Below are 21,090 nucleotides of genomic sequence, written 5' to 3' on the forward strand. Positions count from 1 at the left end.
AGTTGATAAAAAAAATTAGAAGTTGTTATTTTTTAGTTTTGAAATGATATTTTAACATTTGAATTATTATTATTTATTTATTTTTTAATTCTTTCTTCGACCTTAATTTACCCAGGGGTCTTTGCGACGACACTTCCAACATGGCGGCGAAGGTGTCAGGACTGTTGAAATCGTGGACGCCGAGGTGAACAAGTCAATATAAATGACCACAAATGCATCGTATATTCTTCTTATATATTTAAAATGTTTTATCTCATGAAATGATAAAAACACGTTTTGTCGTCGCTCGCGGGTGTGTTGTTGACTGTGAGCTCGTCCAAGCGTGTAGCTCAATGTCAACACTTTTTTTTTATAAATAAAGTTATTTTTAGTATACATTTATTTTTCTTAAATTTGAACAAACGTCTTGCATTATTTAAGAAAAATAAATACTATTGAATTGATTACTGGCTTAATATTTTATCATTTGATGGCATTTTAAGACGTTTCTATTTGTTCAGGCTTTTCCTTGATTTTCTGGAACTCCTGTTGTGTTATCAGTTTTATCTTGATCTTTAAAGTATATACTTTATTGAATATTGTTTTGATTGTTTAAGCGCTTTGTGACCCTGGTCTGGAAAAGCGCTATATAAATAAAGATTACTTACTTACATTAGTGTTGTTTAAAATAATGATTGATTCCATGTTGTTGGTTGTGCGTCCAGGGTGTTGACGGTGAGATGGAGTCGATACAATCCTCACTTCATGGACCCGGACGTGGACAAGGACACGTACACCAGGCCCGTGTCGGAGCTGAGCGAGGAGGAGAAGGCGCAGCGGGAGCTGAAGGCGGTTCGACACGTCAAGGCGGCGACCAACAGCGCCAACAGCTCCGTCTTCAGCGACCCGGTCGTGGAGTAAGACCCGTCTCTAGGTTTTTTTTTCCTCGGACGAGGAGTTTACAAAAAGCGTGTTTTGACTCGACAGTAAATTCGTCAACATGATGATGGAGGACGGGAAGAAGGTCCTGGCCAAGGACATCATGTGTCAGACGCTGGAGCTCATCAAGAGGAAGCAAGTGGAGAGGTATCACAGCGCTCCGTCGGGGCAGAGGGAGTCCATCGAGTGCAATCCCTACACCGTCCTGCATGTGGCGCTGGAGAACTGCAAGCCTGTGCTCGGGCTGAAGAGCGTGAAGAAAGCGGGGAACGTTTACCAGGTCAGTTCTGGTCAGGAGGTTCTGTTCTGTGGTTTCATAGAACGAGTCGTTTAAAGTTCAATACGTCATCTTGTGTACTTTTGTATTCGATTACTTTTTGTACTTGAGTAATTCTAATGGATTGATATGTTTTCAGAACACTTTTTATACTCAGATTTGTATTCAAATACTTTTTTATACATGTACTTTTTGTACTCATCTTTAGCTTTTCTATTTTAGTACATGTATTTTTACTTTGTAACTTTTATGTCCCGAGTACTTTTTGTACTTAATTGTGTTAGATTTCTTTTCCCCAAACACTTTTGAGCTCAAGTTTTTACTCAATTACTTTTGTGTCCGAGTACTTTTTGTACTTGTACTTTTACTTTGTAGCTTTTTTAGAGTATTTTTATTGCACACACTTCTTTTTCTATTCAAATTTGTAACCGGGTACTTTTTTTACTCGAGTATTTATACACTGTAAGTCTCGTATCCGAGTACTTTTTGTATTTTTATTTGAACTCCATTACTTTTATGATCAGATTTTTATTACTTGAGTATTTATACTGTTACTTTTATCCAAGTACATAAGTATTTTACTTACACTTTACGAATACACTCACATTTTTAATTTTAGTACTTTTTGAACTCATATTTTTACTTTGTAACCTTTGTATCTGAGTACTTTTTGTACTCAATTTTGATAGATTTCTTTTCCCCAAACACTTTTGTTTTTTTTACTTGACTATTTATACTGTTACTTTTATCCAAGTACATTTTACTTTATATAGTAGTATTTTTTATAGTACGAGTATTTTTACTTGATTACTTTAGTATCTGAGTACTTTTTGTGCTCGAGTTTTTACTATATTTATTTTGTCAGAAGACTTTACGTATATACTCAGATTTTTACTTTGTAGTACTTTTTTTACTCATATTTTTACTTTGTATCCGAGTACTTTTTGTACTCAATTTTGCTAGATTCCTTTTCTCCAAACAGTTTTGTACTCAAGTTTTTGCTAAATTACTTTTGTGTCTGAGTACTTTTTCTACTTATAATCAGATTTTTTTTACATGAGTATTTATACTGTTACTTTTATCCAAGTACGTAAGTATATTTACTTAATTACTTTAGTAGCTTTGTGACTTGATGAGTTTTACTCTGTAGAGTTTGAATCCAAGCACTTTTTGTAATCAAGTATTGTACTCTTTTACTCATGTATTCAAGTACTTTTGTGTAATAATATTGAGTACTTCTACTCGTCTCAGGTGCCCGTCCCGCTCAAAGAGAGCCGCCGGCGCTTCCTGGCCATGGACTGGATCATCACTGAATGCCGGGACAACAAACACAGAGTCGTTCACATGCCGAAGAAACTGTCGGAGGAGCTTCTGCTCGCCTTCGCCAAAGAAGGAAAGGTTTTCAAGAAGAAGGTGGACATGCACAGGATGGCCGAAGCCAACCGGGCCTTCGTTCACTTCCGCTGGTAGAACCGACACCGAGGGGTCGACGAGCTTTTTGGACTTTTAAAGACTCAACTCGATTTCTGTCGACATTACAAATATTTTTTTTGTTACTTTATATGTACTACAAATGAATCCTGAACAAGAAGTGACTTTTCTTTCCTCGACAAACGAGGTTTGGATCCTGGACGTGGAAGAATGAGATGAAACCATACTTTGCTCTTGTGATGTAATAAAGTGTTTGAAATTGACGAAAGTGATTCTCACAAATTTCTTCTACTTGCCCAAGTTGGCAAAAAAAAGTTGGCAGATTTTCACAAAAATACTAGAACATCTTCCCCCTTTGAGGTTTTTTTTTTGTTCTTCTGAAAAAACAAAACAATTTAAACTGCTGTAAAACAAGTTGTCAGAACACTTTACGTATATACTCTTTTTTTCTCTCGAGTACTTTTTGTACTCAATTTTGCTAGAGTCTTTTTCATCAAACACTTTTGTACTCAAGTTTTTACTCAATTACTTTTGTGTCCGAGTACTTTTTGTACTTGTATTTTTACTTTGTACCTTTTTTATCCGAGTATTTTTAGTGCACACTATTTTTAACCAGTACTTTTTCTATTCAAATTTGAAACTAATTTGTAACCAGGTACTTTTTTTATTAGTATTTATACACTGCAAGTCTCGTATCCGAGTACTTTTGCATTTTTATTTGAACTCCATAACTTCTATTACTTTATAATCAGATTTGTTTTACTTGAGTATTTATACTGTTACATTTATCCAAGTACATAAGCATTTTTACTTGATTACTTTAGTATCTGAGTACTTTTTGTAAGAGATTTTTTACTATATTTAGTCAGAACACGTTGCGTATATATTCATTTTTACTTTGTAGTCCTTTTGTACTAATTTTTACTTTGTAACTTTTGTATCAGAGTACTTTTTGTACTCAATTTTGCTAGATTCCTTTTCTCCAAACACTTTTGTACTCAAGTTTTTACTTGATTACTTTTGTATCCGAGTACTTTTTGACAACAAAATGACGTGAAAAATAAAATCCAAACGTCTAACAAACTCTTTATTGATGCTGGTGTTGATTTAACCTTCACAAGGAAACGGTAAACATTCCAAAAAAAAAAACCCCACGAGGATCTAAAATTTCTAGCACCTGTTTTTTTTTTTCTTCTTTTTTTCGTGAATAAAACGACTGAAATTCTTTCAGCTTCTTCGATAAAACAAAGTCATAAATAAAAACTCCTCGTAAAAAACAAATGCCTTCTGAACAAGAGGCAACATCTCGTACAAACTGCAGGGAAAATCCTCTCAGAGGAGTTTTGGTCTAGTTTGGGTGAAAAGTTTCTTCTAAACCAGGAAGACTAGAACCTCAGTGAATGTACCTGGATGTGGAGAAACCCTGGATCAACTATTGCACGATCCACATCCAGAGCGTCCTACGAGAGCAGCTCCGGACCGGGTCTTCAGTCGGCGATCTCGCTGTAGTAGTACTTCTGCGCGGTGCCGCTCAGGAGCCACCCTCCGGCCCGGAACTCCAGGATCTCCAGCAGGAGGAGGCGAGCCATGGACGACAGGCCCTCCTGCAGCAGGAACCCATCCCGGAGCAGGAAGAAGAGCTCGTCCATCCGCTGGCTGTTCATCTTCTCCAGCTGCTCCCCGATACGGTGGAGCTGCAGCACCAGGCAGTCCACCTGGAACAGAACCAGCGTCAGGAACAGAACGATACCATATACTGTGATACTGTAGTAACAAGGATATATGTGTAGTATTGTTAGAGTACTTGACTCTGGTGTTGTAGTATTTACAGACCACATGATTCTTGACGAAGTCGTAACTGCTTTCATTTGTTTTGAAACCAAAATATGTCCAAACATCAGCTTTAAAAGCTGCCGGAGTCACTGTATCCTCTCGTCCTCAGTCGTAACTGCTTTCATTTGTTTTCAAACCAAAATATGTTCAAACATCAGCTTTAAAAGACGCTGGAGTCACTGTATCCTCTTGTCCTCAGTCGTAACTGCTTTCATTTGTTTTCAAACCAAAATATGTCCAAACATCAGCTTTAAAAGCTGCTGGAGTCACTGTATCCTCTTGTCCTCAGTCGTAACTGCTTTCATTTGTTTTCAAACCAAAATATGTCCAAACATCAGCTTTAAAAGACGCTGGAGTCACTGTATCCTCTTGTCCTCAGTCGTAACTGCTTTCATTTGTTTTCAAACCAAAATATGTCCAAACATCAGCTTTAAAAGACGCTGGAGTCACTGTATCCTCTTGTCCTCAGTCGTAACTGCTTTCATTTGTTTTCAAACCAAAATATGTCCAAACATCAGCTTTAAAAGACGCTGGAGTCACTGTATCCTCTTGTCCTCAGTCGTAACTGCTTTCATTTGTTTTCAAATCAAAATATGTCCAAACATCGGCTTTAAAAGAGTCGACTGTATCCTCTCGTCCTCAGTCATTGCTTGGATCCAGCATTATTTTAGTATAAGACATAAACATAGTAGGATGAAAATTAAATATGTTTTGAAAGCCAAAAATAATTAAATATGTAATAATAAACAAAAAACTAAGGAAAAAAAAGACACAAAAATTGATCCAATGTTGAAATGTTGTTGAATATTGTAAAAGTATTGATTAAAAAATATTGCAATATTTAACTGTACTAGAGGATTTGGACTCGGAGCTTTAATTGCAACACAAAAATAAAGAAACGTTGTGTATATTTGCTAATGTTTAGACAAAAAAAAAAGAGACATAAGTAAACATAAAAAGTCAGTATCACGAGAAAGTTTTTGTGGTATTTAAGTGGATCAACGTTTTCTCACAACCCTTGTACACAGAGGATTGGTTTCATTCATCAAAAAACTTTGATTATTTTAATGTTGAAAAAAAGCTAATTATTTAATTTCAAAAACACTAAATTGAAACACAAACCACTAAGTAACAAGAATAAAACTTGATAGACATTTGAATGGATCCAGGGCTGTCGTTCAAATATAACGAGAAGTTCCCTCAAACGTTCTCACCTCCTCCTCGTTGAGCAGCGCCTCCGGCTGAGCCATCCTCATCAGGCAGTCGTACACCGGCTGGACCAGGACCTCCATGGGCGTGTTGCTCACCTGTGCACACGGACGGACAGGTGAGGCTCGGACCGGCACGAGTCCACGCGTCCAGACTTCTCCTACTTTGAGGTAGTCGAAGATGTTGCAGAAGAAGGTGACGAAGCAAACCCACTCCTGCAGGGAGCGCTCGCGGGTCTCCTCGCGACCTTTGAACTCCTGCTGGAGCCGACTGAGCAGGATCCTCCTGAACACGGAGCCGGAGTTCTGCTTGGCCTCGGCCTGGACGACCCACATCAGAACATCAGTACCTGGTATCAGGTGTGTTTCGAACATTTATTTTTAGGAACGAGGATACATTTGTAGTATTGTCGTACAGAGTATCCTCTCGTCCTCAGTCATCACCTGTATTACAATGATCCTTTAGCTGCGGACGTAATGACTGCTGCCATCTAGTGGCCAGAGGTTTAATTGCGACACAAAAATGAACAAACGCTGTAAATACTTCCGCGTCAGATGTCGATACAAAAATATACTATTCGTGGATATTTATTGAAAATCCAAAAGGATCAAAGAACTCCGACCTGAACTATGGTGTAACACATGCGTCCCGCCTCCTTGCTGAAGACCCGGTCCTTTATCGACTGGTCCACGATGACGTGGCAGACCTTCTCCAGGTTCACCGCGCTCGGATCTACGGGGTCGAGGAAGTTCGTGGAAAATAAATCAATAAAAATAAATCAATAAATTATACGATAGCGAAACCTTTCAGCGCCGTCTTCAGCAGCATCTGCGTGTCCTGGTCAAAGGACTGGATCTTGTAGTCCTCCTTAGAGTTCTCCATCAGGTGTGCCAGTCTGGGGAGCAGACACGAGGCATGATGGGTAATGTGGTCCATTTTCGTGACGGACCATGAATGAGTTAATTTAGAAAAAAAATGGTTAAATGCATAAATGAATAGACGAGTAAATAAATATACAAATAATAAATACGGATGTGTACTTTTGTCAAAAGAACCTTGCTGTTTCTGTGTATTTATACTTTCATTTTATTGTTTAGGTATTCGGTCAGCCCACTCAATTTGCAAACTGCCAGCGAAATGTTCGAAAATAAATAAAAGTAGAAATACTTGAACAAATAAAAAGTTAAATGTAACAAACTACATTAAATAGTAGATTTATTAATCCTTCTTGAGATCTCATCGGGAAATTGGGTTTCTAGTTCACAGCAGACGGTAGATTCATTAAAACAAGAACAAGAACAAAGTGCAAATAAAAAGAACAAAGACAAAGGATGACAGAAGTGCAAATATAAAGAGCATAGAGCAAAGGAAATAACACAAAGAAAAGACAGACAGACAGATATAAGGTAAGGTAAATACCATAAATAATATATTACATCATTAAAAATAAATACATCAATGTATAAATAACTAAATAAATATGTGAATAAATATTAAAATCTCAATGTTGTTTTTGTCAAAAAACAGTGTCCTACTAGACCTTACTACAAAGCAAAATAAATATAATAATATATATATATATATATATATATATAAATAAATAAGTATTTATACACAGAAATGTATTAAGTTATTAAAAGAAATCTGAATTTTATTTATACTTACTTTTACAGTTTGACTTAAAGTCAGGACGATTAATGACACATATAAAAATAAATACATATGAAAATTATGCAATTAGGCTATATTTGAGTATATGTACGTTTATTATTTATACAAAATACTTTTTTTTGTACATTGGCTGAGTAATGTTTTTAAATAAGTAAACGAAAAAACAGAAATGACTAAATAAGCGAAATGTATAAAATCGTGAATAAATAACATGACGAAAAAAATAGATTATCATATGTTTAAATGTATAAATAAATAAAAGTATTTATACACAGAAATGGCACAGTTATTAAAATACATCTGAATTAATTAATTAATTTAAACTTCGTTTAAAATACATTTGTTCACAAAGTAATTCTATTATTTATCCATCATTATTTGCTCAAACACAGAATAAAACACACAACTACACACCACGCTGACGGTCAGATCCGGACGAACAAAAACCCTGTCGTGTCATCAACTCTTGACCCCCTCACCGGTCATTCTTCCTCAGAGTTCAGAGGTCACACCGGACATGACGTCACGACCCCGATGAACTTAAAACGTCTGCCACAGAAGCTACAGGTGGCGACGAGCCAAACGTGTGCGAACAAATGAGTTTCGATACATAGAACGTTTCCCCGACATTTAAACAACAAAATATGTTATTTTTAGTGAATTAACTTCGTCACGAACTCGTTAAATCCACCGTTAGGGTTTGGAAACGAGCAGTAGTTTTAACTGCAAAAGTGTGTCGAGCGCGTGCACGATTTAGGGTGTTATTCACAATTAAAAGATGATTTCGGGGTCGTTCTCGCTCACCTGTCGCGGTCTGTCGAGGTCAAAGTGTTGGTTTGTAACGACAGGAATAAGATTTAATGTCGATTAAAACTGACGAGTTAGCATCGCCGTCCACAGCCTCCGCCAAAGATGAAAACGCGGCCAAGATGACAAGCGGTCCACGCCTCTGTGGAGATGTTTAAAGAAACCGCGATATAACGCTTAAAAATAAACACTCAAGACTTCTACAAATACAAATTAACTGTTTTAGTTTCTGTTTAAATATTAATAGAAGAATAAAAAAAAAAAGTTAGTTAATACACGTTGGATTTTATTTTACAATTCATATTTCACACCGTTCATTTGACTTTTGGCTGCTAGTTGGCAGCAGTCATTATGTCCTCCAGAGCCAAAGGAATAATACATCCCACAGGATCCCAGCAATGACTGAGGACGAGAGGATACAGTGACTCCAGCAGCTTTTAAAGCTGATGTTTAGACATATTTTGGTTTGAAAACAAATGAAAACAGTAACGACTTCGTCAAGAGTCATGTGGTCTGTAAATACTACAACACCAGAGTCAAGTACTCGACAATACTACCAATATTTACTTGTTACTACAGTATCACTGTATATGGTGTCGTCCGAGAAGCATCTTGTCGCCAGTGTCGCTTTGATCCGCGGCTTCCCCGGAAGTGATGGCAGCTCCTGATATTTATAGTCGGTTTTACCGGATCGTGTCCTGATCGGTCCTGACCGCTGGTTCCAGTCCGCTGTGTTCGGATCAGGTGCAGGGATCTCCCGCGAGGTGCGTGTCTTAAACATGGCTGCTGTTGTTGTCGTTAGCTTAGCTTAGCTTAAAGTCCTTGCATGCCTGGGGTGGGTCAGTGTTTACATCTACAGAACTCACTGGAAACACCTTTAAATGTCAATATTATTTATTATTATTAGTTATTGACGAACCAGGAAGTGTCTGATGATGGAGGGAGTGAGTGACAGCGTTTAAACGGTTTATTTAGTTCACCTTTGATGGTCTGTGAGTCATTCTTCTCGTGATTCTGACTGAACACGTGGTTGTGCAGCGAATAAAAAACGTGTATTTATTGTTGACCTCAAAGGTCAGGAGTCATGGTGGGGTTTGACCCCGGACCTCATGCCGCAGCTATGACCCCGGAGGCGGCGGCTCTGGCCGGATCCGCGGCTGGGATGGTGACCCGAGCCATGGTCAGTCCCTTTGACGTCATCAAGATCCGATTTCAGGTGAGAGTGTGAGTTTGTTGATACGATACAATATTTAGTGATACTGTAGTGTGTGTAGTATTGTCGAGTACTTGACTCTAGTGTTGCAGAATTTACAGACTACATGATACAGTTTCGTTGATAAGTGAATAATTCATATTTGTATTGGTTAAATATAAATAAACATACAGTATCGTAAAAATTAAATACAGTATCGTAAGAAAAAGATACAGTATCATTGAAAAAGAAGATACAGTATCGAAGAAAAAGAAAATACAGTATCATTGAAAAAGAAAATACAGTATCATTGAAAAAGAAGATAGTATCATTGAAGATACAGTATCATTGAAAAAAAGATACAGTATCATTGAAAAAGAAGATACAGTATCATTGAAAAAGAAGATACAGTATCATTGAAAAAGAAGATACAGTATCATTGAAAAAGAAGATACAGTATCATTGAAAAAGAAGATACAGTATCATTGAAAAAGAAGATACAGTATCATTGAAAAAAAAGATACAGTATCGTTGGAAAAAGATACAGTATCGTTGAAAAAGAAGATACAGTATCGTTGAAAAAGAAAATACAGTACCATTGGAAAAGAAGATACAGTATCATTGAAAAAGAAGATACAGTATCATTGAAAAAAAAGATACAGTATCATTGGAAAAAGATACAGTATCATTGAAAAAGAAGATACAGTATCATTGAAAAAGAAGATACAGTATCATTGGAAAAAGATACAGTATCATTGGAAAAAGATACAGTATCATTGAAAAAGAAGATACAGTATCATTGAAGATACAGTATCATTGAAAAAGAAGATACAGTATCGTTGAAAAAGAAAATACAGTACCATTGGAAAAGAAGATACAGTATCATTGAAAAAGAAGATACAGTATCATTGAAAAAAAAGATACAGTATCATTGGAAAAAGATACAGTATCATTGAAAAAGAAGATACAGTATCATTGAAGATACAGTATCATTGAAAAAGAAGATACAGTATCGTTGAAAAAGAAAATACAGTACCATTGGAAAAGAAGATACAGTATCATTGAAAAAGAAGATACAGTATCATTGAAAAAAAGATACAGTATCATTGGAAAAAGATACAGTATCATTGAAAAAGAAGATACAGTATCATTGAAAAAGAAGATACAGTATCATTGGAAAAAGATACAGTATCATTGGAAAAAGATACAGTATCATTGAAAAAGAAGATACAGTATCATTGAAGATACAGTATCATTGAAAAAGAAGATACAGTATCATTGAAAAAGAAAATACAGTATCATTGAAAAAGAAGATACAGTATCATTGAAAAAAAAGATACAGTATCGTTGGAAAAAGATACAGTATCGTTGAAAAAGAAGATACAGTATCGTTGAAAAAGAAAATACAGTATCATTGAAAAAGAAGATACAGTATCATTGGAAAAATATACAGTATCATTGGAAAAAGATACAGTATCACTGGAAAAAGATACAGTATCATTGAAAAAGAAGATACAGTATCATTGAAAAAAAAGATGAAGTATCATTGAAAAAGAAGATACAGTATCGTTAAAAAAGAAGATACTATCGCCTAATTTCGGGTAAGAAAAACTTTAATACTTAGATATTTTCGTCTCATCAGCTCCAGATCGAGCAACTGTCGTCGGCGCGTCACGAGGGGAAGTACACGGGCCTGTTCCAGGCGTCCCGCTGCATCCACGCCGAGGAGGGTCTGTCCGCCTTCTGGAAGGGTCACGTCCCGGCACAGCTGCTGTCCATCAGCTTCGGGGCGGTCCAGGTAGAGAGACGGGTCGGGTCGTCGTCGCCGTCTTTTCCTGACCATGTTTTCCCAACAGTTTGCTAGTTTCGAGTGCCTGACCGAGCTCGTCCACAAGATGACGCCGTACGACAGCCGGACGGCGGGGGTTCACTTCGTGTGCGGCGGGTTGTCGGCCTGTTCCGCCACGGTGGTCTGCCAGCCGCTGGACACCCTCAGGACGCGCTTCGCCGCCCAGGGAGAACCGAAGGTTTACTCCAACCTCAAGCACGCCGTGTCCACGATGCGCCGCCGCGAGGGGGTCCTGACCTTCTACCGGGGCCTGACCCCGACCCTGGTGGCCGTGTTCCCCTACGCCGGGCTGCAGTTCTTCTTCTACAAAGTCTTCAAGCAGTTCCTGACGCCGCCGTCGGCAGATTCAGGAGGTTCGTGACGCGAGAGTATATCTCCTTTCTTTTCCGTTACCCATCAACCCTTTCTCTCTCAGGGGGTCTGGTCAGTCTGGTGTCGGGCAGTGGCGCCGGGATGATCAGCAAGGCCATCACGTATCCCTTCGACCTGTTCAAGAAGAGGCTGCAGGTCGGGGGGTTCGATGAAGCCCGGGCTCGCTTCGGGAAGGTAAGTCTTCTTACACTCTCGCTGTCCCTCTATTTATTTACCCCCCTCTAATGGCCAGGTGAGGAACTACAGAGGCCTGACAGACTGCGCGCTCAGCATCGCCAGGGAGGAGGGGGTCCGGGGCTTCTTCAAGGGTCTCTCCCCCAGCCTCCTCAAGGCGGCGCTGTCCACCGGGTTCACCTTCTTCTGGTACGAGTTCTTTCTCAACGCCATCCGCGACTTCAAGGACAGTAGGACAGGAAGTGACATCACCAAAGAAGGAAGATGAAGCCGTTCAATGTTTTTCCTTTTTCTTTAACAAACGCACACTTTTTTTTTAAAACCTCTTTTAAAAAATGTTTCACAATAACTGCTATTGAAACATGTATTTATTATGAAGTTTCTTATTTATGGTTGTTGTTTTTTTTATCGAAGAAAGAGTGGTCATAATGTTATGGCTCATTGTTGAGTCTTTCATGTTGGATTCTGTTCAGGAATGACTTAAAGGTGATTAAAGGTCTATTTTATTGTACAAATGCATTTGTGATTGTTTGGTTCAAAAGTTAAAAGATGTTTTTCATTTAAAAGTACAAAATGGATAAAAACGATATAAATTCACATTTAGTTTAGATTTTTAAAGCAATAGTACACACAAATCAAACTTTAATTTATTAAATTAATGCAGAATATATGAATAAATAAATAAAATAAAATAAAATTTTATAAGTAAAGATTTTTTTAATTTTCCATCAGGTAAAAGTAATATATTATTTATATATATATGTAATATATATATTTTATAAAAGTATGAAATATGGGGAGAGAAAATGGAAAATAAATGTCTGAAATTAAGTTACATTTATAATCTTTAAAAAAAACAACATTTCAATAAACACTAAAGTTTGATAAATAAACAGTCAAATCTGCTTCTAACAGTTTCATCGCCTTTATTGGACTGAGTTCGAAGCACCGATGATTGACAGCTCCAGTCACGGTCCAGTCATGGTGCAGAAAAATAACAAGTCGGTAGAAACGTGAACACAACGTCAATAACGAAGCATGAAGCACTCGAGTCACAGGAAGTTGTCGCCGCAGCGTCAGAGTCATGCAGGAAGTAACCAAAGACGACAAACATCATCACTGGATATACAATGTTTTCATGTTTGTACACTTTATACACTTGTTAGGGAATCATAAGTACAAAAATACAACAAAACATTATGACCACCGGCTTAATATGCTGAATTCACGCGTTCTGCAGTGGTCAGTACCTAGTTAAAGTGTCCTGCAGTGGTCAGTACCTAGTTAAAGTGTCCTGCAGTGGTCAGTACCTAGTTAACGTGTCCTGCAGTGGTCAGTACCTAGTTAACGTGTCCTGCAGTGGTCAGTACCTAATTAAAGTGTCCTGCAGTGGTCAGTACCTAGTTAACGTGTCCTGCAGTGGTCAGTACCTAGTTAAAGTGTCCTGCAGTGGTCAGTACCTAGTTAAAGTGTCCTGCAGTGGTCAGTACCTAATTAAAGTGTCCTGCAGTGGTCAGTACCTAGTTAAAGTGTTCTGCAGTGGTCAGTACCTAGTTAAAGTGTCCTGCAGTGGTCAGTACCTAGTTAACGTGTCCTGCAGTGGTCAGTACCTAGTTAAAGTGTTCTGCAGTGGTCAGTACCTAGTTAACGTGTTCTGCAGTGGTCAGTACCTAATTAAAGTGTCCTGCAGTGGTCAGTACCTAATTAAAGTGTCCTGCAGTGGTCAATACCTAATTAAAGTGTTCTGCAGTGGTCAGTACCTAGTTAACGTCTCCTGCAGTGGTCAGTACCTAATTAAAGTGTCCTGCAGTGGTCAGTACCTAGTTAACGTGTCCTGCAGTGGTCAGTACCTAGTTAAAGTGTTCTGCAGTGGTCAGTACCTAGTTAACGTGTTCTGCAGTGGTCAGTACCTAATTAAAGTGTCCTGCAGTGGTCAGTACCTAATTAAAGTGTCCTGCAGTGGTCAATACCTAATTAAAGTGTTCTGCAGTGGTCAGTACCTAGTTAACGTCTCCTGCAGTGGTCAGTACCTAATTAAAGTGTCCTGCAGTGGTCAGTACCTAGTTAACGTGTTCTGCAGTGGTCAGTACCTAATTAAAGTGTCCTGCAGTGGTCAGTACCTAATTAAAGTGTCCTGCAGTGGTCAGTACCTAGTTAACGTGTTCTGCAGTGGTCAGTACCTAATTAAAGTGTTCTGCAGTGGTCAGTACCTAGTTAACGTGTCCTGCAGTGGTCAGTACCTAGTTAACGTGTCCTGCAGTGGTCAGTACCTAGTTAACGTGTTCTGCAGTGGTCAGTACCTAGTTAACGTGTCCTGCAGTGGTCAGTACCTAGTTAACGTGTCCTGCAGTGGTCAGTACCTAGTTAAAGTGTTCAGAGCATTGAAATGACAAGAAGTCAATTAAAAGCTGGTCCTGATAGTCTTTGTGTTTGTTTTTGTGTCCCCGTGTATGTGTGTATGTGTGTATGTGTGTATCTGTGGGTGTGTGTGCAAAAGTGTGTGTGTATGTGCGTGCATACGTGCATGTGTGTGTGCATATGTGCGTGCATACGTGCATGTGTGTGTGTATGTGCGTGCATACGTGCATGTGTATGTGTGTGCATATATTTGTGTATGAGTGTGTGTGTGTGTATGGGTGCATATATGCATGTGTGAGTGTGTTTGTGTCTAAATGTTTACATTTATGTATGTTTTAGTCTGCGTGTGTGCATGTGTGAGTGTGTGCATGTGTGTGTGTATGTGCGAGTGTGCATGTGTGTGTTTGTCTCTGTGTGTGTGTGTGTGTGTGTGAGTGTGTACATGTTTGTGTGCATGCGTGTGTTTGTGTGTATGTGTGTGTTTGTGTATGTGTGTATGTGTGCATTTGTGTGTGTGCATGTTTGTGTGCACGTGTGTGTGCATGTTTGTGTGCATGTGTGTGTTTGTGTGCATGTGTGTGTTTGTCTGTGTTTGTGTGTGTTTGTGTATGTGTGTGTGTTTGTGTATGTGTGTGTGTGTGTGCATGTGTGTGTATGTGTGCATGTGTGTGTGTGTATGTGTCCATGTGTGTGTGTGTGTGTGTGTGTGTGTGTGTGTATCTATGCATGTGTGTGTGTGTGTGTGTGTGTGCGCATGTGTGTGTGCGTGTGTGTGTGTGTGTGTGCATGTGTGTATCTATGCATGTGTGTGTGTGTGTATCTATGCATGTGTGTGTGTGTGTGTGTGTGTGTGTGTGTGTGTGTATCTATGCATGTGTGTGTGCATGTGTGTATCTATGCATGTGTGTGTGTGTGTATCTATGCATGTGTGTGTGCGTGTGTGTGTGTGTGTGTATCTATGCATGTGTGTGTGCGTGTGTGTGTGTGTGTGTGTATCTATGCATGTGTGTGTGTGTGTGTGTGTATCTATGCATGTGTGTGTGTGTGTGTGTGTGTGTATCTATGCATGTGTGTGTGTGTATCTATGCATGTGTGTGTGCGTGTGTGTGTGTGTGTATCTATGCATGTGTGTGTGATGGTCCTCAGGTCCTCAGGTGAGGTTACAGTCCTGCATCATGAAGGGGGCGGAGCTTCAGACTCAGGTGTGTAGAAGAAGTGACTCATGTTTCAGGTAAATATCTTCACCATCAGATCCACCTGTGCTAGCGTGTAATGCGGGGGGACACCCTGGAAAGGAGCCCAGTCCGTGGGAGGAAACCAGAGTAACCAGAGTAACCTTGAGCTACAGCAGGCAGGTGGTCATAATGTTATGACCCCGTCGTGAAGGATCTAAAGTTTGTGCAGGACCTGAGTCGGGCTCAAGGTGGCGCTCTCGCTTACACGCGCTACGATCAATGCTTTAAAAGTGGCGCCACCTACTGGACACTCTGGAGGAAGGATGGAGAGACACCTGGTCTCCGAGGGACCTGCAGGGTCCGGCTGAGGGTCTCAGGTTTAGGGGGGTCACCAGGGGGGGACCTCACTCCACCTGAGGACTGGAGTTCCAGGAGAAGAAGCTGGGCAGCTTGAACAGGGAGTCCCGGCGCCCGGGGTCCGGCAGGGTCAGGGTCTCGGGGGCCGACTTCTTGCGGGGCCGCTCCTTGGGCAGAGTCAGGAACTCGGGGGCCTCGGTGGAGAGCGGGGTGGAGGGCGCGCTGCTGGGCCCACTGCGGCCGACAGAGGGCAGCGGCGTCTCCGAGATGCTGATGGTGGGAGGGAAGCTGCCCAGCTTCAGGTTGGTGAGCTCCTGCGTCGCTCGCTCGAACTCACGCACCTCCTCCATCGTCATGTCTGCGCGCAAGCGACCGATAAAGTTACAGTTTGAATTTGTAGTCTTTTGAATTCAATATTAAATGTTGGTACAATAGAGTCTCCAGACATTATCAACAGAGCACCAAGTGTGTATGTGTGTGTTACTGTGTGTGTATACAGTATATGTGAGTCTGTGTGTGTATATGTGTGTTACTGTATGTGTATACCTGTGTGTTACTGTGTGTGTATATTCAGTACATGTGAGTCTGTGTGTGTATATGTGTGTATATGTGTGTGTTACTGTGTGTATACAGTATATGTGAGTCTGTGTGTGTATATGTGTGTTACTGTGTGTGTATACCTGTGTGTTACTGTGTGTGTATACCTGTGTGTTACTGTGTGTGTATATTCAGTACATGTGAGTCTGTGTGTGTATATGTGTGTGTTAATGTGTGTGTTACTGTGTGTGTTTATACAGTATATGTGAGTCTGTGTGTGTTACTGTGTGTTTATGTGTGTGTTAATGTAAGTAAGTAAGTAAGTAAGTAATATTTATTTATTTATATAGCGCTTTTCGAGTGTGTGTATATACAGTATATGTGAGTCTGTGTGTGTTAATGTGTGTATATATACAGTATATGTGAATCTGTGTGTGTTAATGTGTGTGTATATACAGGATATGTGAGTCTGTGTGTGTATGTGTGTTTATATACAGTATATGTGAGTCTGTGTGTGTATATGTGTGTGTATGTGTGTCTATATACAGTACATGTGAGTCTGTGTGTGTATATGTGTTTGTTACTGTGTGTGTTTATACAGTATATGTGAGTCTGTGTGTGTTACTGTGTGTTTATGTGTGTATATACAGTATATGTGAGTCTGTGTGTGTATGTGTGTGTTACTGTGTGTTTATGTGTGTGTATATACAGTATATGCGAGTCTGTGTATGTATGTGTGTGTTACTGTGTGTGTATGTGTGTGTATATACAATATAAAGTTCAGTTTAGAAAAAAGTATTCAAAAATTCAAATCTTTCATGTAAACATTATTTAACTCAAACAATAACAAATACATAAATAAATGTTTAAAAAATAGTTTATATATTTATGTGTTTTTTAAACGTGTTAAATTTCCAGAATTCTCTATCAATCGTTAAGAACCTGCTGTACCAGTTCATGACCACCAGATGGCAGCACTTCCCTTCATTCACGCGCATCTTCACGTTCGTTGCAGTCACACTATCTTTTAGCGGATCAACGAGACTTTTGTGTGTCAGTGTGTGTTTCCTGTAAGACCTTGAACCTACGTTGACCTCTGACCCCATGATCCCTTCATTTAAACACTGATTAAACGATAAAAAACAAGAAGTTATTGTGTGTAACTAGTGAGCAACAACGCAAACATAAAGGTCACGTGACACTCACCGATCCACTCGTCCACCCACACGAACGCCTGTCTGTGTCCGAGCAGCAGCACGTCTCGTATCACCTGCACACACACACACACACACACACACACACACACACGTGTGAGAGCAGGAAGTGTGTAGCAGGAAGTGTGTGTGAGTCTGTATCGTTTGTGCAGAGTTTGCACTTCTGTCGTCTTGACAGCCTGTGATTAATGTGACCTGCTGCTGTGTTACTGTGTGTGTGAGTGCATGCAAGTGTGTGTGTGTACACTATATGTGAGTGTTTGTGTGTTACTGTGTGTGTACAGTATATGTGAGTGTATGTGTGTGTTACTGTGTGTGTACAGTGCATGTGAGTGTGTGTGTGTGTGTACACTATATGTGAGTGTTTGTGTGTTACTGTGTGTGTACAGTATATGTCAGTCAATGTGTGTGTTACTGTGTGTGTACAGTATATGTCAGTCTATGTGTGTGTTACAGTGTGTGTACAGTATATGTCAGTCTATGTGTGTGTTACTGTGTGTGTACAGTATATGTGAGTGTATGTGTGTGTTACTGTGTGTGTACAGTGCATGTGAGTGTGTGTGTGTGTACACTATATGTGAGTGTGTGTGTGTGTACACTATATGTGAGTGTTTGTGTGTTACTGTGTGTGTACAGTATATGTGAGTCTATGTGTGTGTGTTAGTGTGTGTACAGTATATGTGAGTCTATGTGTGTGTGTTACTGTGTGTGTACAGTATATGTGAGTGTATGTGTGTGTGTTACTGTGTGTACAGTATATGTGATTCTATGTGTGTGTGTGTTACTGTGTGTGTACAGTATATGTGAGTGTATGTGTGTGTGTTACTGTGTGTACAGTATATGTGATTCTATGTGTGTGTGTGTTACTGTGTGTGTACAGTATATGTGAGTGTATCTGTGTGTTAATGTGTGTGTACAGTATATGTGAGTTTATGTGTGTGTTACTGTGTGTGTACAGTATATGTGAGTGTATCTGTGTGTGTACAGTATATGTGAGTCTATGCGTTACTGTGTGTGTACAGTATATGTGAGTGTATGTGTGTGTTACTGTGTGTGTACAGTATATGTGAGTGTATCTGTGTGTTACTGTGTGTGTACAGTATATGTGAGTGTATCTGTGTGTGTACAGTATATGTGAGTTTGTGTATGTTACTGTGTGTGTACAGTATATGTGAGTGTATCTGTGTGTTACTGTGTGTGTACAGTATATGTGAGTTTATGTGTGTGTTACTGTGTGTGTACAGTATATGTGAGTTTATGTGTGTGTTACTGTGTGTGTACAGTATATGTGAGTGTATCTGTGTGTTACTGTGTGTGTACAGTATATGTGAGTGTATCTGTGTGTGTACAGTATATGTGAGTTTGTGTATGTTACTGTGTGTGTACAGTATATGTGAGTGTATCTGTGTGTTACTGTGTGTGTACAGTATATGTGAGTTTATGTGTGTGTTACTGTGTGTGTACAGTATATGTGAGTTTATGTGTGTGTTACTGTGTGTGTACAGTATATGTGAGTTTATGTGTGTGTTACTGTGTGTGTACAGTATATGTGAGTTTATGTGTGTGTTACTGTGTGTGTACAGTATATGTGAGTGTGTGTGTGTTACTGTGTGTGTACAGTATATGTGAGTGTATGTGTGTGTTACTGTGTGTGTACAGTATATGTGAGTGTATGTGTGTGTTACTGTGTGTGTACAGTATATGTGAGTGTGTGTGTGTTACTGTGTGTGTACAGTATATGTGAGTGTATGTGTGTGTACAGTATATGTGAGTGTGTGTGTGTGTTACTGTGTGTGTACAGTGCATGTGAGTGTATGTGTGTGTTACTGTGTGTGTACAGTATATGTGAGTGTGTGTGTGTTACTGTGTGTGTACAGTATATGTGAGTGTATGTGTGTGTTACTGTGTGTGTACAGTATATGTGAGTGTGCGTGTGTTACTGTGTGTGTACAGTGCATGTGAGTGTATGTGTGTGTTACTGTGTGTGTACAGTGCATGTGAGTGTATGTGTGTGTTACTGTGTGTGTACAGTATATGTGAGTGTGTGTGTATTACTGTGTGTGTACAGTGCATGTGAGTGTATGTGTGTGTTACTGTGTGTGTACAGTATATGTGAGTGTATGTGTGTGTTACTGTGTGTGTACAGTATATGTGAGTGTGTGTGTGTTGTCCTGTAGGGACGTGACACTGTGTTACTGTGTATGTATATACAGTATATGTGAGTCTATGTGTGTGTGTGTGTATATATGTGTGTGTTTTTTACTGCGTGTTTCTTCATGTATGTGTGTGTGTTACTGTGCGTGTCCTCCTCTAGGGACGTGACACTGTGTGTGTTACTGTGTGTATATACAGTATATGTGTTTATATGTGTGTGAGTATATGCCTATATATGTATGTATGTGTGAATAAGTGTGTTTATACATGTGTGTGTGTGTGTGTGTGTATAAGTTTGTGTTTAAATGAGTGTGTATGTATATATATATATATACTGTATATATATGTGTTTTTATAGGTGCATGTATGTGTGTTTGTATGTGTGCGCGTGTATATTGTGTATGTAAGTGTGCATGTGTGTGTTTTTTTTTTTTTTCTGTTTTAGTGTTTGTGTGTCTTTGTGTGCGTGTGTGTGTGAATATACAGTATATCTATATCTATAGATATACTGTATTCATGCTGCAGGGGTTAACAGGGGTCAGCGAGCAATGATTGGGGTCAGAGGTGAGAGCCCGGGGGTCACGACCTTGTGCACGAACTGCTCCACGCGCGTCTGCAGACCCCACACCTCGAACTTGACGTTGACCAGCTTGTAGGAGCACATGATGGGCTCCTGGGACAGGATCCAGCCGTCCTGCAGGAGGCCCCGCCCCGTCTTCTTGGACTGGAACTGTCGCGGGTCCTGAGGAAGACCAGGAGAAGAAGACTCCGTCAGTGTGCGTGTGCGTGTGTGTGTGTGTGTGTGTGTGTGTGCGTGTGTGTGTGTGTGTGTGTGTGCGTGTGTGTGTGTGTGATCCAACACTCCCTGCTGCGAACACACTTCCATGTGGAGGTGTCGACTCTCGGCTCCTCACAAGTGTTTCTTGTTCTGATGTTCGCTCGACAACTTCTGCACAGAGACACCATTGTGTACTAACCCAGTGACGGAGAGTGTGTAGCATCGTTGGAGAGTTGTCGTCACAGTTCCCTTTGTGTTTCCTTCCCACGTAACAGAAAAACTAAAACAATTTGGCCACAACTTTCTTTTCCATGATCAGATTTTTTTTAATTTTTTTTAGCTTCATCCTCCGCAGCTGAAGGAACAATGATATCCCCCGGTGTTGACTGAGGATGAGAGGATACAGTGACTCCAGCAGCTTTCAAAGATAATGTTTGGACATATTTTGGTTTGAAAACTAATTAAAGCAGTTACGACTGAGGACGAGAGGATACAGTGTCTCCCGCAGCTTTTAAAGATGATGTTTGGACATATTTTGGTTTGAAAACAAATGAAAGCAGTTATGACTGAGGGCGAGAGGATACATTGACTCCAGCAGCTTTCAAAGATGGTGTTTGGACATATTTTAGTTTCAAAACTAATTAAAGCGGTTACGCCTGAGGACGAGAGGATACAGTGACTCCAACAGCTTTTAAAGCTGAATTTTTGGACATATTTTGGTTTGAAAACAAATAAAAACAGCTACACTGAGGACGAGAGGATACAGTGACTCCAGCAGCTTTTA

General features: G+C 39.7%; 4 protein-coding genes and 1 long non-coding RNA gene across 5 annotated transcripts in view; 2 read left to right on the forward strand and 3 right to left on the reverse strand.

Moving 5' to 3' along the window:
• Positions 1-140: 140 nt before the first annotated feature.
• Positions 141-2,876, forward strand: mrps7 (mitochondrial ribosomal protein S7). The gene is made up of 4 exons (XM_087809968.1): positions 141-184; positions 705-896; positions 967-1,198; positions 2,447-2,876. The coding sequence occupies exons 1-4, from the start codon at positions 141-143 to the stop codon at positions 2,663-2,665; spliced, it is 687 nt and encodes a 228-aa protein (XP_087666094.1). The 3' UTR covers positions 2,666-2,876.
• Positions 2,877-3,700: 824 nt separating this feature from the next.
• LOC148064847 (MIF4G domain-containing protein B-like) lies at positions 3,701-8,251 on the reverse strand. The gene is made up of 6 exons (XM_087809969.1): positions 8,144-8,251; positions 6,472-6,563; positions 6,291-6,400; positions 5,833-5,988; positions 5,674-5,766; positions 3,701-4,341 (listed from the first exon to the last, which is right to left on the reverse strand). The coding sequence occupies exons 2-6, from the start codon at positions 6,548-6,550 to the stop codon at positions 4,114-4,116; spliced, it is 666 nt and encodes a 221-aa protein (XP_087666095.1). The 5' UTR covers positions 6,551-6,563; positions 8,144-8,251; the 3' UTR covers positions 3,701-4,113.
• Positions 8,252-8,773: 522 nt separating this feature from the next.
• Positions 8,774-12,252, forward strand: slc25a19 (solute carrier family 25 member 19). Its single transcript, XM_087809228.1, has 6 exons — positions 8,774-8,910; positions 9,221-9,362; positions 10,981-11,136; positions 11,195-11,540; positions 11,603-11,733; positions 11,792-12,252. Exons 2-6 carry the CDS (start codon positions 9,231-9,233, stop codon positions 11,999-12,001), a joined length of 975 nt encoding a protein of 324 aa, XP_087665354.1. The 5' UTR covers positions 8,774-8,910; positions 9,221-9,230; the 3' UTR covers positions 12,002-12,252.
• A 408-nt stretch (positions 12,253-12,660) lies between these two features.
• LOC148064849 (uncharacterized) lies at positions 12,661-13,692 on the reverse strand. The gene is made up of 3 exons (XR_015713441.1): positions 13,524-13,692; positions 13,464-13,493; positions 12,661-13,403 (listed from the first exon to the last, which is right to left on the reverse strand). It is a non-coding gene; the product is annotated as an uncharacterized LOC148064849 (long non-coding RNA).
• A 1,280-nt stretch (positions 13,693-14,972) lies between these two features.
• The window catches only part of pitpnc1a (phosphatidylinositol transfer protein cytoplasmic 1a), a 57,129-nt gene continuing 51,011 nt past the window's right edge, over positions 14,973-21,090 (reverse strand). Inside the window, exons 7-9 of the mRNA XM_087809843.1 lie at positions 20,115-20,270; positions 17,367-17,430; positions 14,973-15,981 (exon numbers count right to left, since the gene is read on the reverse strand). Coding sequence (XP_087665969.1) covers positions 15,671-15,981; positions 17,367-17,430; positions 20,115-20,270 — 531 coding nt within the window. The 3' untranslated portion in view covers positions 14,973-15,670. The remainder of the gene's footprint in view (positions 15,982-17,366; positions 17,431-20,114; positions 20,271-21,090) is intronic.

This window comes from Callionymus lyra, chromosome 15 (genome assembly GCF_982586985.1).
Source record: "Callionymus lyra chromosome 15, fCalLyr1.hap1.1, whole genome shotgun sequence".
Lineage (NCBI taxonomy): Eukaryota > Metazoa > Chordata > Actinopteri > Syngnathiformes > Callionymidae > Callionymus > Callionymus lyra.